This window comes from Hemicordylus capensis, chromosome 5 (genome assembly GCF_027244095.1).
Source record: "Hemicordylus capensis ecotype Gifberg chromosome 5, rHemCap1.1.pri, whole genome shotgun sequence".
NCBI classification, from domain to species: domain Eukaryota; kingdom Metazoa; phylum Chordata; class Lepidosauria; order Squamata; family Cordylidae; genus Hemicordylus; species Hemicordylus capensis.
This window is the reverse complement of record NC_069661.1, coordinates 26,598,476-26,615,157: the sequence shown is the minus strand read 5'-3', so window position 1 is coordinate 26,615,157 and position 16,682 is coordinate 26,598,476. Positions and strand designations below refer to the sequence as shown.

Here is a 16,682-nt window from a genome sequence, read left to right as displayed (position 1 = left end):
CTCAAAAGCCCAGTGCCCAAAAGTCAGCGATGGATTTGCATTGTAGTGAGGGAAATAAGTATTCGATCCCTTCACAAAAGATGTCTTAGTACTTGGTGGCAAAACCCTTGTTGGCAATCACAGAGGTCAGACGTTTCTTGTAGTTGGCCACCAGGTTTGCACACAACCCAGGAGGGATGTTGTCCCACTCCTCTTTGCAGATCCTCTCCAAGTCAGAAAGGTTTCGAGGCTGATGTTTGGCAACCCGAACCTTCAGCTCCCTCCACAGATTTTCTATGGGATTAAGGTCTGGAGACTGGCTCGGCCACTCCAGGACCTTCATGTGCTTCTTCTTGAGCCACTCCTTTGTTGCCTTGGCTGTGTGTTTTGGGTCATTGTCATGCTGGAATACCCATCCACAACCCATTCTCAATGCCCTGGCTGAGGGAAGGAGGTGCTCACCCAAGATCTGACGGTACATGGTCCCGTCCATCGTCCCTTCGATGCGGTGAAGGTGTCCTGTCCCCTTAGCAGAAAAACACCCCCAAAGCATAATGTGTCCACCTCCACGTTTGACGGCGGGGATGGTGTTCTTGGGCTCATAGGCAGCATTCCTCCTCCTCCACACACGGCGAGTTGAGTTGATGCCAAAGAGCTCGATTTTGGTCTCATCTGACCACAACACTTTCGCCCAGTTCTCCTCTGGATCATTCAGATGTGCATTGGCAAACTGCAGACGGGCCTGTACATGTGCTGCCTTGAGCAGGGGGACCTTGCGGGCACTGCAAGATTTCAGTCCTTCATGGTGTAGTGTGTTACCAATTGTTTTCTTGGTGACTATGGTTCCAGCTGCCCTGAGATCATTGACAAGTTCCCCCCGTGTAGTTCTGGGCTGCTTTGTCACCGTTCTCATGATCATTGCAACTCCACGAGGTGAGATCTTGCATAGAACCCCAGACCGAGGGAGATTGACAGTTATTTTGTGTTTCTTCCATTTACGAGTTATCGTGCCAACTGTAGTCACCTTCTCACCAAGCTGCTTGGCGATAGTCTTGTAGCCCAGTCCAGCCTTGTGCAGGTCTACAACCTTGTCCCTGACATCCTTCGACAGCTCTTTGGTCTTGGGCATGGTGGTGAGTTTGGAAGCTGAGTGACTGCTTGCTTCTATGGACAGGTGTCTTTTATACAGGTACTGTAACAAGCTGGGATTAGGAGCACTCCCTTACAGAGGGTGTTCCTCATCTCAGCTCGTTACCTGCATATAGTGAAAAGACACCTGGGAGCCTGAAATCTTGCTGGTTGATAGGGGATCGAATACTTATTTCCCTCACTACAATGCAAATCCATCGCTGACTTTTGGGCACTGGGCTTTTGAGGGTTTGTTTGTTGTTATTCTGTCTCTCACAGCTACAATAAACCTACCATTCCAATTATAGCCTGGTCATTTCTGTGTCAGAGGGCAAACGGACAAAATCAGCAGGGGATCAAATACTTATTTCCCTCACTGTACTTGTATTGCAATCAAGTATTTGCTTCAGAGAGGAAGAAAAGACAGTAGCAGCTTCAAGGCTTTTCTGTATATTCTGAACTAGAATTTCCACATCTTTCTACCAGGAGACATTCTATTCCATTTTCAATGAGACGAGGAAGAAGAGAGATCAAAGCATTAAACACAATTCAACTTGTTGCTGTTCTCACACCTGAAGCTACCTGTGTTTTAGGTTAAAGATGCAGTTGTAAAAGTAATGCCTGACTGAGTGACCTGTTGATCAAGTAACCAATTTAGACTTCAAACTTGTTTCCAAGCAAACACCAATCCTCAACTCCTTTTAGATTGTACAGACAAGTTTTCAGCTACATCTATACAAATTCAACTTCTTTTATAAAACCGGAACCAGAATACAACTTATGATTACCAATTTCATTTTGACAAAGTGTTTTAACAAAAACTTTAAAACATTTATTTTATTTAGCATATTTGTATGCCACCCAAAACTCATGTCTCTCGGTGGTTTACAATAAAACAGATGAAAAACAAAAACAATTTAAAGCAATGATAGATTCTATAAGTTAATTAAAAGAGGAAAAAGTTTTGAGAGAAAGTGCCAAGAGTAATGGGGCAAAGTCTTACATTAATTGTCATCAGGTGTTGATAGCGCACAGAACCCATGTTTTTTAACATATGACCTTCATCAAAGATTGCATAATTAAGTTTCATCCGGCGAAACAGACTACGATCTTCTGGACTACTAATTGCACAGTTATATCTATAAAAGGAGAAAAATGTAAGCATTTTAAAAAATTTATATGGTATTTTATATTTATCTTGCCTTTCCACAGAGGTGACCAAGGTGGCTCACAATGCAAAATCAAATATATTAGAAAGCATATATTACTTATAAACACAGTACATGCTAACATCCACAAGGGCCAGGAAAGAAAGTTCTAATAACACAGTGATACACTTTTCACCCTGGTGGCCTGCACCTCATACTTATTAAGGTGCAACTAGTACTGCTACTTAAACCTAGGCTGGTTCAAAAGAACAAAGAGCAGAAGGAAAAAATAATCTCTAGCGGTGTTCTGCAAATACTTATGCAAGAGGAAGTATGATTAATGCTGTAAAAGGCAGGTTTTATAGCAGTTCTCATGCTTGCACAAGCTCTTGTGCAAATGGATGAACAATGTGGATTTAGTTCCACTCCCCACCCCCCAACACCACTGAAGCAGGTTATGAAATAGTCTTCCCATGAAAAGGTATTTTATTCATATGGAAGGAAGGGCACCACTGGATCCAGCCCCCACAAGTAGAAAATTGCATACCTGTAATCAGTGCTAGAGGTGGGTTTAATTTGCACCCACCCACCCCCGTCCATCTGTTTTTGGACATCAACTCCCATAATCCCCAGACAAAGTGGCCAATTGCCAGGGATTATGGGAGTTGTAGGTCAACATCTGCAGGAGGGCTGAAGTTGAGCAGGTGTGCACTAGAGCATGACAGAATGTTCACAACTGATTACAAACATTCAACTTCAGATGGGAGGGCTGGAAAAAAGTGCCTTATTAGGGAACAAGAGGCGGCTAAATGTCAGAGTACTTGCACTTACGTCGTCACGATCACGTTAAAATCTACAATTTTATTATGGATATCCATTCTGAGATGCCTCCTATCTTCTTGAGAACCTAAGAAGAAGTACAAGGTCAGCAAAGTTTTTTGCTGCAATTCTAGAACACTCTTATAAAGTTCTCATTAACTTTACTGCAGTTCACAATTTAAAATATTTAGGTTACATTTTTTTTAAAAAGCACATTAAGTGTATGCCAGCTATAAATGTTTCATCCTAAAACAGAACATTACTTACCATAATAAAATAAGACTTGGAGATCAGGACACCACAGATTGACTTCTCTTATCCAGTTATCTATTAAAGAGAAGCATTTCAAGTTATAGAAGCACTTTACATGTATTTATTTATTCGATTTATATACCTTCCATCCAAAGTGGCTCAGGGCAGTTTACAAGGTAAAAACAATTAAAACTAGTTAACAGTTAAAATCAAAACAATAAAAATAGAATAAAACCAATTAAACAATTCTCTCCGGGATGAATTAATTATTAGTCCAATTCTCTTTTCACTAAATTACAAATCTAAATTATTTTGAAAGTCTGGTGCAGTGGATAGAGTAATTCTGGGCTGAGAAGACATGAGTTCAAATCCTGCTCAGCCATGAAAATTAGTGAGTGCTGGTTAGTGGTCCACATCCAGACCGACATGTGTGCTTCTATCACTGCTTCTAGTTGCAGTGCTCCATGATGTCATGCAATTATTAGCAGAAGACCTTCTCCAGGATATGTGCAATCTGCTGCACAACATTCAACAACTTCCAAGGGCGAAAGAACAAGTCTGGAATAGAGGTTCCTTTCATTGTGCAATGTCACTGCACTACATCCTTACACTAGCATCTGCACTAGTCTGAATGTAGGCCATTATGTCTTCATCTAACTTGCCTCACAGGGATTTAGAAGATAAAATGGGTTAAGTCCCATGTGTATACCTGTGCTGCCTCAAGTCCTTTCTGTGGAAGGGGAATATATACATGCAACACAGCAAACCAGATTTTTTTTTTAAAAAAAAAATTATGCAATAAGTTCCTTACCGATTGTTGAAGCTGGCACTACAATCAAATGTGGACCTACATCACCCAGTTGATAAAGATACGCCAGAAATGCAATTGCTTGAATGGTTTTTCCTAAGCCCTGGGTGAAAATTTGAGTAATTTAAAATTCAATTATTAAACAATAATGATGTTTTAAATTAACACTTCACTGATTATTTGTCAACTTATTTCCGGTTTTAAGACTGAAAAAAATGAACAGTATAGGGGGAGTTTCCTTTTTACAACCAGCAAAGAATGCACTACAAAAGTCTTACAATTCTTTGAATACTTAATACCCTTTCAGGCACTGAAAGGCATTTCATTTCTTATTGGCATAATGTTTCTCCTTAGCTAGAATGTTTGATCAGCCAGCTGTTCTTACTGACTTACCCCATCCCCTCTCACTGCCTTGGTCCTCAAGCCTTGACAGGTAGCTGCTATTCACTCACTCATGCCTGCTTGCGTGCCACCCTCCCTTTAATATTTTGGAAGCTCAAATACAATTCACTGCTGGGGTTCCCTGAATTTTCTCCCTCTTCCCATTTAGAGAAGCAGAAGGATCTTCCTCTGGTGCCCAGTTCAGCTTAGCCCTGCTGATGCAAGATTGTTGCCATCACCACCTGCTCATTCATTTTTGCTGGCCCAGTTACTCGAACTGATGAATAGCTGAACAATGGTCCCTTAGCAAATTTCTTCAAAACACCTCATTCCGTTACTGAGTAGCGGAAACAAACACATGAAAATCTACTAGAAGGAAACTGTCTTCCCATCTGCTATTGAGTCAAATTGCTGTCCCTGAAATACTGGCAGGGGGAGGGGTGCAAAGTGAGCAAACTGTGCCAGAAGGCTGAAGATTCCCTACAGTTTGGTTCATAGAGAGAATATTTCAACTTACCATTTCATCAGCTAAAATACCATTCAGTGAATGCTTATGTAACAGTGCTAGCCAATTCAAACCAATCTTCTGATATGGCTTGAGTTCCATGCTGACAACAGAAGAAAAGAGTACACCTTTAAGACATATGACAACTCTTAAAACCTTTGATTTCCACACACCACTAGTAAGCAGCAGTTTGCCAAACATATCACAAAGCTTCAGCCACAAACTTACGTTGTGCTGTGTTAAAGCTTTCAGTGGAAGAGATTGTAGAATGCACTTCCCATTGAAGCCAATGGGATTCTACTCTGCTCAACTCTGGCTGCATTATGTCGTAAGTCATTTGTACAATGCTAGCTCAATATAAAAAAACATTACAATCACGTTTCATAGGACCAAGTAATTTAAGAAATGGGAAGCTGTTATGCTCTAAGAGTTATATTATCTATTCTGCTGTATAATGCAAATTTCTGATGCCGATGTGTCAACTATCATACAACAGAATAAATACTGAAGTCCCTTCTACATTTGGGCACTGCTGTACTAAACATATGGGATGATGGAAGAATGGGAGCAATTGCTTGGGAGCCAAGAGGCTTGCTGAGTTTGGGCTTCGTCCATTTCAAGGTTGTGTTTGTCAATATTACTACTCAGGACCAATCAAGTTGAGCCCTGAATAGTTGTGCTTTCACCAGCAAACCTATCAATGACACCTAGCACATACAAACTTAGCAAAGCTTCAACATTCTCAATATCAGAGTGCAGAAGAAGGAACTGAATTTTGATCTGAATGCTTTGGTACATGGCAGCTAGGAATGCAACAAGCTTTAGAAATCACTGGCTTGACTTTTTGAACAAGGCAACAGTCTGGCACAACATTTCTACAGTTTAAGAGTAAAAGCAGTTTAATATTAACTATTTGGTCGCTATTACTAACCAAGTGCTAGTGGGGGTGACACTATGAACACTACACAGAAGGGGTGGTTTTCGTCAACCTGCCCTTGCCTCTGAAGCCAACTGTGAATTCTGAAAATACATCCCGGGGGCTGGGGGTGGGTGGGTCACACAACCCTTTGGGACATATATTTGGGAGTCACAGTTGGCTTCAGACGGAAGGGCAGATAAATGAAAATTGCTAATTTTCTGTAGTGTACATGCAGCATTACCAACACCAGCACTTGGTTCGCCTGGATGTCAATCACAATGTTTCTGCAACATAATGTTAGCTGCTCATATACCTCCTCCTAAATACTGTGCTTTGCACTGTAGCTCTTTAAGATCGGGCTCGTGGTTTTTCTTTCCAAGGATACCAACTTAAATTGTATGTTTTGTTTCAAAGGGGTTTGATTTGGATAAAACTGTGGACAATAGCACTGATTCCAGAGGCAGATCTGTAGCCTCATTCTGGAAGATGAAGCACTGGATGTATCTACTTTAAAAGACTGAAATACCATCTGAGTCTCTTTTGACATATTTCAAGTATTGAGGCATGCTGGTATTTCAGTCTTGAAGAATATATTGCAAGACAAGCCCTCAAACATTTCTTTAAGAGGTTGACGAATGGCTTTAAAAGCCCCAAATATAGCACCACTTATTTTTGTTTCACAAGCCATTATTCAGCAGAATCAGAAATAACTCATCTTCCAAATCCTGTCAACGCCATTAAATAAGTGTACATCTGTGTCTATCTTATTGTTGTGAGCTGCCCCGAGCAGCAGTGCACTGGAGCGGTGGAGTATAGATATTTTAAATAACTAACTAACTAAATGTTTTTTGATGTTCACCAGTCCAATTAGTAGAAACCTCTTTTAAATTGAATGGAAAAACAGCTATTCAAGCAACTAAGCCTATTTGTTCATTCATTTATTCATTCATTCAATTTCTATACCGCCCTTCCAAAAATGGCTCAGGGCAGTTTACACAGAGAAATAATAAATAAATATAAGAAGCTCTTACCACACCATGCACACATTTTGGAGAAAAGGAGGGAACAGCATAAGGAAGTTTGGGATCTTAAACTTCAGACATTGTAAATCTATCAGACAACCAATACTTAGGCACTGCTATATGTTACAATTGCCATGGGCAACACCAGTGTTACTGCCCTTTCTTCCTGTAGCAAACAAATAAAATATGGAGTGCATGTATGTACATGCATCAGGGAAACCTGTGCTAATCAGGTTTCCACCTGGTGATTTAAAGACACATGTACATGCATATGCATGTATTATTTCTAAACTTTAAAAGAGTCTGCTGCAGAAAACAATGACATTAACATGGGTGTTAATTCAGAATGTGTAGCATTGCTTTTTAGCTGCTAAGCCATTCTCTGGAATATGCTTGAGGTTAATAAAACATGGATTTCTGCAAGTTTACTTAAAGACTCTAGTAACTCCACGTAGTGGCTCACATGCTCTGCAGCATAATGCAGGTGGGTGCTAGACCTCCCCATGCCAGTGTAGGAGTCTCAAAACACACGGCGATGCTGCTGTGCAAGAGTGCTGTAATGGGACTGCTGCCTCTTGAGCAACTGCACGTCACACACAATTTCCATTGGGAAGAAAGGAAATCACACACAACATGAGATTACACAGGACACAACAGTTATTATACTGCTCTCTTGCACAGAAATATCATTGTGTGTTTTAGAGCCCACAAAAGCTGTAGGCAGGGCTGGCACCATCTGCATTATTCTGCATAGCATGTAATTCAGTATTTCTGAAGGCAAACAAAAAGCAATGATAGACATTTCAATTTCAATATAAATAAATACTTCTAAGAAAAAGAATGCAAGCCTAAATCACTACCTAAGATTTGCTGCTCATGAGTTTTCCCTTGGGAACAGGCACGTCAATGTTTCTGGGTGGCAGTCACTTTTCAAAAGGTAGTTTCCTCATTTAGGACTTGGAATTATGCTTCTAGCAACTAATACACCATGGCCCAGTGTCTGAGCATGAATAAGCCATAGCAAGCTTCAGGCTCACACATTCCTCCACTCCTCTCTCCTCCTCTGCATTTCATTTTTGCTTTTGAATAATTTGCAGTTTCCCCATATGTATGAACTCGCTTATTTCAGGAGATTCTCAAGGCCAGTTTAGACATCAGACGGAATCAGAGTAAAAACCAAGCTCCATAAAACATTTCTCAACCTTGGGCATGTGCTTCCCCTCTCCCATACCCACATAAGCATCTACTTTCTATCTAGGCTAAACTAAACTGAGATTAGCTGTGACATCTGAACTGACGAATCTCGGCTTATTCTAGCCTACTTACTTCAAATATGTGGAGATCTTTGAGCCCTGGATTTGAAATGTAAGCCAGAATAAACCAAGATTGGTTGGTTCAGCCATCAAGACCAATCTTGATTTATTTTAACCTAGACAGGAAGCAGATGCTCATGTGGAGATGGGGGAAGCACACACCTGAAACTCAGAGACAGTGTGAAGAGCTCCACTTTAACGAAGATCCTGCATGACATCTGAACTGGCTCTAAGTGTGGCTAACAAACAAACCAGGATGAAATAAACCATGTTTGCTGACTCTAGAACTAGCCACAGTTAGAATAAACCAGAGTTTGCATAAAATGGAAAACTGCAATCCATTCAAAGGAAGAAGTGGGGACTTTCAATCACCTCCTTCAAATACAAAGGAGCAAGGGGGGATGGTCGAGTGTGTAAGCCAAAAGCTCATCACAGCGAGCTCATAATAATAAAAACCATGGTTTAGTTCATTATCGGAACTCAACCCTACCCTTTTCTGGACATATCTCTCCTAAAGAGCAATTCTGCCAACCTTTGATTCAGAATGGAGGGTTGGTCAATGTTCCATCCACCTTCACCATCTTTGGTGATCCTCGTCACTTGCTTTGTCAGTTTATTTGAAATCTCTTCACATTTGTTCATCAGTTTTAGCACCACATCTCTCTCTCTCAGCAATATTTTGCAGTTCCATATTATATCTTCTGACAAACCATTGGTCTTGCACATTTTTGTGAACTATAAGAGGAAAGGAAAAAAATTAGCTACCAGCTCTGAATATAAGAAGGAAAAAATCCAACCAAGCCTGAAGGAAACAGATGTAGCTTGGTGCCTCAGCTTCCTAAGTCATTCTTCTATTTTTCTTTTCAGTACATTCAGTTAAAAGATTACATTGTAGCAAAATGCCTGAAGGAAAGGAATGAAGTGACCCTCTGTATATGGAAGTGATCCTTGGAGACACCACCTCTAGGAGATCCTCATCAGCAGTCGCAGGGGAATGCCAGTTGCAGGGTAGCAACAGCAGGGGAGAGGGCAGGACCTTGCCCCCTGCCTCTGGGCTTCTCGGAGGCATCTGGTGGGCCACTGTGTGAGGCAGGATACTGGAATGGATGGGCCTTGGGCCTGATCCAGCAGGGCTGTTCTTATGTTCGAGGGTGGACCACTCTGCAATACATGAAATTCATGTATGCAGCAATACATGTGTATTGTGCAAATTCATGTAGGCTGCAATACATGAAATTCAGATTTTGTTGTTCATGTACAGACTTTACTTTCTCATCACAGGAGTGAATGGAAGCAACTTACTTATACTGAACACCTCCATAAATTAGCAAACACAAAAAGATTGAAATCTTGGCCGCTTGAAGATGTGAGAGGAAAGTACGGGGGGGGTGCAGGGGGAGACAGAAGGGTGGTGGTGGTGGGGAGTGTCAGATTGGTTTTCCCCTCATTCAAATATGAGTGTAATCGTATATAGCCTCTGCATCCTGGCACACACAAAATATACAAGCTGGTCAGGGAAGTGTACATGCCTTCCTAGGGTAAACTAGACTCACACCAAGTACCATATAATAACTCTTTCGACACCATGTAGTTTTTAAATACCGTATCTGGGTCACTGCATGGTAAATGAACTGTCATGTTCTAACAACAGAGGGCACTATTGGAGTTGAAAACATTCTGGATTTTGTTCAGGTAGTTGAGAGATATAGATAATTGGCTTCTATCTATTTTGCATGTATGAACTGCAGGCAACAAAGTGATAATTTTTATACACAGAAGCATAAAATTCTTAAGCAGTTACAAGAAATAGACAAATGTCATTCGACCTACATATTTAAAGAAGAGGGATACTTGATTTCTGAATCTACACAGCTTTTGTATTGCACTACTAGATATTCAGAGCTACTCAATACTGCATCATCGGTTAGCAGTGAAATGAGCCCAGAGACCTAAGTTTTGGGCGGTATAAAAACATGTTAAATAAATAAATAAATAAATAAATACAGAAAAATCAGGAACCACAGATCATTCTTAGGGGATTACTCCCGATGTGCTGGTGGCAGCGTAGCACTGTGGCAGAAGGCTGCTAGTTGCTAAATGAGTGATCTTCACTATTATTCAAGCAAGCATAACTTGAGGGGGGGGGAACCTTTAATGACCTCGGTACTGGGTACTTGGTACTGACCTCGGCACAGTACTGCACTTTTCTCAATACTGGGAGGGCCCTTTAAGAGATGGGGTCCTCTCTCTCGAGCTCTAGGAGAAAGCACTGGTAACAGCTACAGTTCCCAGCACTCTGCACACACTTTCCAAGAGGGTGCAGAGGCTCAAGAGGGCTTTGTTTTTCTTGAAGGCGCACTGGGCAAAGTGCAGCACTGTGCCGAAGAAATGGTCATCTCCGCATGGTGCCAGGGGAACTGTGCAGAATGTTCAGTTTTGTCCAAAGCGTCACACAGGCCCAATAAACAATTTGCCCGGGAGCTGCAATTAAGGCTGCTGGGAGCTGCCACTGGCCCCTGGCCTTCACAAGGAAGAACACTGTGCTAAGCCATCATTTCCAAAGACAGACAGCGCACCTTCAAGTTTTTTGCCCTCCATACATTGGATGAATGGGAGAGAGATGCCCTTTCAAAGCAAAGGTAATCAACATGGACAATACTTGTCAGAAATCTGGCCGCAGTTTTAAGACTGCCTACAGCACCAAAGAACCACCCACTTCACTTGTCTAAACATGGAAGTGATTCAAAGACAGGCAAGAGAGAATTCAAAATAAGCAATAATTTTCTAATCCCAAGGCTGTCAGAGTCTTTTGTTCGGCCCACGATTGCAAATGGGCATGAGATAGCATCTATTACTTGATTTCTATAGAAGACTATTTTATATACTATTCATGAGATTAACAGGCCTTTTGCTTTACTTTGCCAGGATGTAACTTCACAATTAGGGCTTGGCTTAATGCTTATTAAGTTCATCCCAGAAAAGTTGTCATAAGTTAAAAAGGAACTCTTCTTTAATATTACTTTATTTTGTAAGAAAAGCATGGCTTAGTCTATACATGCAACAGAATGAGGTGACAGAACTGAACTTTGTCAGGTTGTCGGTGGGGGAATCACATTCTGAGATGCCAATTTAAATTAAACATACACCTAAATTGTATTCTAATCTCTGCAATTGGAAGAAAATTCAAACAAGTTCTCCCCACCCCCTGTCATGCTCCAGTCCCCTAAAAGGGTTGGGGAATCCCCCCCCCCCAAAGACACAGCACAAGTGGGGAGAGATAAGTGGGGATCAGTGAAAATTGCCCCTGGCTACAGAAGGGCCTTGCATTTGTGGAAGACACAGCTAGGATATAATGTTCTTTAATTCTAACTGCACTTGACATTTGCCACGTTTTCCTTTATTACCCAAAGAAGAGATTTCTTTAAAATACTCCCAAGTAGGGTCTTGCCATGAAAGGTGTATGTACACAGATTGAAGTTGGTATCAACACCAGAAGGTGGTGCTTCTTTGCAATTGCTCAGATCCAGACTATCAAAGCAGGCATGTAATATGAACTGTACAACTACTTTGGAGGGCTGGTCCCAGTTCCGTGTTTCCCAGCACACAGTGGAGATGGCAAATTTTGGAGTTACTACCTTCCCCTGTACAGATTGCCCTGTAGAAATATGTCCCTGAGAGTCACCCAGCCCTCAAAGACATACTTCTGTGTCACAGAGAGTTTGCACGGGAAGAGGTGATGGGTGACATTTGACCCTCTCATCGCTCCTTCCCCTGGAAGAACTCTGTGACACACCTAATTAATTACTTCCCTGAGGACTGTGTGATCCTCAGACATATTTCTACCACGTACAGGGCAATCTGAGGGCAAGGTAGGAATTGCAAGATTTACCCTCCTCACTGTGCACAACCCTCTCCATTCCATTTCCTCTTTGGTAGTCGGGATCTGAGCCAGCCTTAGTTTTTATTTGTCCCTTTTTCTTTGTCATCTAACTTCTCTGCCATGCATGTGCCTCCACACACATCACTACTAGGCAGATCAATGCTCTCTGTATTATGGAAGAAACACACCCATGGTCTTTAACTGGTAATGAGTAATCAAATTTGAGTACAGATTTTGAGCACAGATTTTGAGCCAGTTACAGGGATCAGATCGTTACTAAACATGAAATAGGTTACCCAGATGGACACCTGTATTGATTTGCCATCTTTGCCTGACACCCGGTATCAAGTCATGATACAAGTACATAAACTATTAGAGCATAAAAGGTGGATATATTTTCTCTTTACAAAGGAAAGTAGGATTTTATGTTTTCATAGAAGGGTCATACATTCAGTTTTAAGCTATTACTTTTTCATTAATCTCACTTTGGCCTCCATGATGAGGAAAACTGTTCAAATAAGTCCTAATGCAATTTAAAAGGGACAAGTTAGGCATGGGCCCTTCCCCCATCTTCAAATACTTCAGGATTATAACTGGAACCAACATTAATTATAATTAATGTGGGAAACAGTTCATTCTTAACCAGGGTTTCAAGCTGGTTTTAAAAGCAAAACCTGGTCTGCAACAACAGCTATGGTGACTGAGTTCGTACCAATGCAATCCTTAAATGTGGTCAAGATTGGAGGACAGTCTGCATATACAGTTTGATGGCATGTGCCCACAGTTTAAGAATCAAGGAATGTTCAGACATGTGATGTCAATGCTGGCTTGAAAAGAAGAAATGATTTCCTCAACAGTACAATCTCTGTTCTATGTGTAGCTTCCTAACTGAAGACCTTTTCCTGCTCTGAGAGGGACAATAATGGGGATTTATACTACTTAATCTGTTAAAATGTTGACTAATTCCTTTACCAAGGCAAAATTCATTATTAAGCAACACACAACATTGGAAAATGAATGTATTTCATCATATTTATTAGAAGAACTAGGTATAGGTTTGACTCGGTAGTTTTGGTTAAGGAAAAGCTCAAAACGTTTACAAAGTAATGTTCATGTTAACCCACAGTGAACTAACCACTATGTGTTGGCTTTTAAAACCACAAAGAGATTAGAAAATCCCAATAATTATTCTAAATGCCTAAAGCTCAGGTTGGCATGAAGATAAAACTTGTAATCTTTAAATAATGCACCTGAAGTGCAGCCATCTGCTATAAAAACCACCCATTTTGTTTCATGTCAGATTGCTAACGTCTGTTTCCAAGTTGCAACAAGAAGTACCTTCAGCTGTTTTCTAACCAGAGCCTCACGAATAGGATATACCTAGTTTGTACATAAGCAGTTCAGGTTTAGACTGGTTGTTCCATCCAATAAAGTATGGCTGCTATCTAGCCAAATGGAGACATTTTTAAACCCCTTTGCCTGAGAGTTTTAACTATGAACATATAAAGCTACTTCATATCGAGTCTATCTACTGGTCTATCTAGCCTATTACTGTTTAGTCCAAAGGACAACAGGACTGAGGCAAAGGCCTTTCCTAGGTCTGCTATCAGAGTTTCTTTCTGTAATTGGAATGGCGGGAAACTGAACCCGGGATCTTGTGATGCAAAGCAGGTACTCTGCCAGTTGCAGAGCCTGCCCAACTGTAGCTAGACTGAACCATGTGTATTTCAGAAGTCTGTTGAGCAAACCCTCACCTTAACCAAATTACATTTGTCCTACCAGATTTGAACTCTTTCAAAATTTAATAGCTTCATGTATTCCTTTATTTTACCCTGCGGTCATTGGGTAACTATTAAAAGTTGACTCCTGCATGCGCCTTCCTTTACAAAAACGGTATCACATAGTGGCTCACATTCTGCGCAGTGTAAAGTGGGTGGTTCAGCACTGCCCATAGCACTGTGCGCAAACACATGGAACAGCCCTGTTCCACTGTGACTTAAACATTACCAGCCAGCGTGGTGCAGTGGTTAGAGTGCTGAACTAGGACTGGGGAGACCCGTGTTCAAATCCCCATTCAGCCATGATACTTGCTGGGTGACTCTGGGTCAGTCACCTCTCTCTCAGCCTAACCTACTTCACAGGGTTGTTGTGAGGAGAAACCTAACTATGTAGTACACTGCTCTGGGCTCCTTGGAGGAAGAGCAGGATATAAAATGTATAATAATAATAATAATAATAATAATAATAATAATAATAATAATAATAAAAAAAATAAAAAAACACTGTCCGTATATTCAGTAGCGATATAGCAATGGAGTTTGGACTAGACAAGTGTGCTGCATTAATAATGAACAGAGGAAAAATAACAAAAACAGAAGGAATCTCTTTTCAATCTCGTTCTGCAGAGGACAATGACAATAAAGATCTATCTATCTATCTATCTATCTATCTGAATAGAACTGCCCAGTGGAAGCAAGATCAAGAACCTGGAAGAGAAAGAACATTACAAATACTTGGGCATTCTCCAGGCTGATAACACTGCACACCTGAAGTTAAAAGAAAAATTGGAAGTGAATATACATCAGGAGAGTTAGAAAAATCCTAAAGTCCAAACTCAATGGCAGGAACACCATACAAGCCATAAACACCTGGGCTATACCTGTTATCAGACACATTGCAGGAATAATAGACTGGACCCAGGCAGAGCTAGAGACACAAGATCGTAAGACCAGGAAAATCATGACCATCAATCATGCTCTGCACCCCCGCAGTGATGTCGATAGGCTATACCTCCCTCGCAGCTCAGGTGGAAGAGGAATGCTGCAAGTCCATCAAACAGTAGAGGAGGAGAAGAGAGGCCTTGAAGAATATATCAAGGACAGTGAAGAAGATGCACTTCAAATGGTCAATAACGCAAAACTATTCAACACCAATGAAAGAAAGCAGGCCTACAAGAAAGAACAAGTCAAGAACCAAGCAGAAAAATGGAAAAAGAAGCCACTGCATGGTCAATATTGGCACAATATAAGTGGAAAATCAGACATCACCAAGACCTGGAAATGGCTCACCAAGAATGGCAACTTGAAGAAAGAAACAGAGGGTTTAATACTGGCTGCACAAGAACAGGCACTAAGAACAAATGCAATAAGAGCAAAAGTAGAAAAATCAACAACAAACAGAAAGTGCCGCCTTTGTAAAGAAGTAGATGAAACCATGGACCACCTAATCAGCTGTTGTAAGAAGATCGCACAGACTGACTACAAACAAAGGCATGACAAGGTAGCAGGGATGATACACTGGAACATCTGCAAAAAATACAAGCTACCTGGAACCAAGAATTGGTGGGACCATAAAATTGAAAAAGTTGTAGAAAATGAAGATGCAAAAATATTATGGGACTTCCAACTACGAACAGACAAACATCTGCCACATAATACAACAGATATAATTGTAGTCGAGAAGAAAGAAAAACAAGTTAAAATAATCGACATAGCAATACCAGGGGATAGCAGAATAGAAGAAAAAGAAATAGAAAAAAATCACCAAATACAAAGATCTACAAATTCAAATTGAAAGGCTGTGGCAGAAAAAGACCAAAATAATCCTAGTGGTAATTGGTGCCCTAGGTGCAATTCCAAAAGACCTTGAAGAGTACCTCAACACCATAGGGGCCACAGAAATCACCATCAGCCAATTACAAAAAGCAACCTTACTGGGAACAGCCTATATTCTGCGACGATATCTATAATAACAGCAACAACATTGATTCAGCCATCCCAAGTCCTTGGGAAGGACTCGATGTCTGGGTAAAACAAACCAGTCAATAATACCTGTCTGACTGTGTAAACAAGAAAAACACCACCACCACCACCAGGATAGCTGCGCAGGGCAATGTCCATTGTTTTCATTGGGCATTGCACAATGTTTTAGTCACAGCAGGAGGTAGCTGTGACACTGCTAGCAGTGTTTTTGACCCATGCAGCAGTGTGGGCATTGTGGAACTGCCCATGCTACACTGCGCATTATGTTCAACATTCTATCAGTTAGTTCTGAAAAGGCCTACCCAGATACACAGGGTGAAAGTAATAACTAAACTACTGTTAACATTTCATAGTTGGCACTTTTGCTTTGACCTTCATGCATTTATGTAAACCTAGTCAGGGTTAGGTCCAGTTTTATGCTCATATAAGGCTCCAACTGCTCTATCCTTAGCATCAATGTCCCTTGAGAAATCTCTGGTCACGCTTTTCCTCCCCTCAAAAGAAAACACAAGGGAAATGAACATAAAATACTTTAAAGTAGTTAATCACTGGGGCAATTTTCTATTAACTATATGAAATAAATTAAATATGCCTACCTGCATGAACAGCTTCTATAAGTTAACATATTTGACATTATAGCCAATTTTAGAGATCCTGTTTCCCAGAAGGTTTTGTAGACAGCTTTTATCATATAACTGCACTCACTATTCATACTGAAAAGCTATTGATCGCAGAATTGTGGCCCTGGGTGGATGAAATTAGCTCTC

At 40.9% G+C, this 16,682-nt stretch overlaps 1 protein-coding gene across 6 annotated transcripts in view; it reads right to left on the bottom strand.

Annotated features, from left to right (window-relative positions):
* SMARCAD1 (SWI/SNF-related, matrix-associated actin-dependent regulator of chromatin, subfamily a, containing DEAD/H box 1) overlaps positions 1 to 16,682 on the bottom strand; it is a 76,096-nt gene that overhangs the window by 12,792 nt on the left and 46,622 nt on the right. For all 6 annotated transcript variants that reach the window (XM_053255122.1, XM_053255120.1, XM_053255121.1 and 3 more), the window contains 6 exons: positions 8,807 to 9,009; positions 5,033 to 5,123; positions 4,138 to 4,237; positions 3,342 to 3,401; positions 3,087 to 3,162; positions 2,111 to 2,246 (listed from right to left, as the gene is read on the bottom strand). In XM_053255122.1, coding sequence (XP_053111097.1) covers positions 2,111 to 2,246; positions 3,087 to 3,162; positions 3,342 to 3,401; positions 4,138 to 4,237; positions 5,033 to 5,123; positions 8,807 to 9,009 — 666 coding nt within the window. The remainder of the gene's footprint in view (positions 1 to 2,110; positions 2,247 to 3,086; positions 3,163 to 3,341; positions 3,402 to 4,137; positions 4,238 to 5,032; positions 5,124 to 8,806; positions 9,010 to 16,682) is intronic.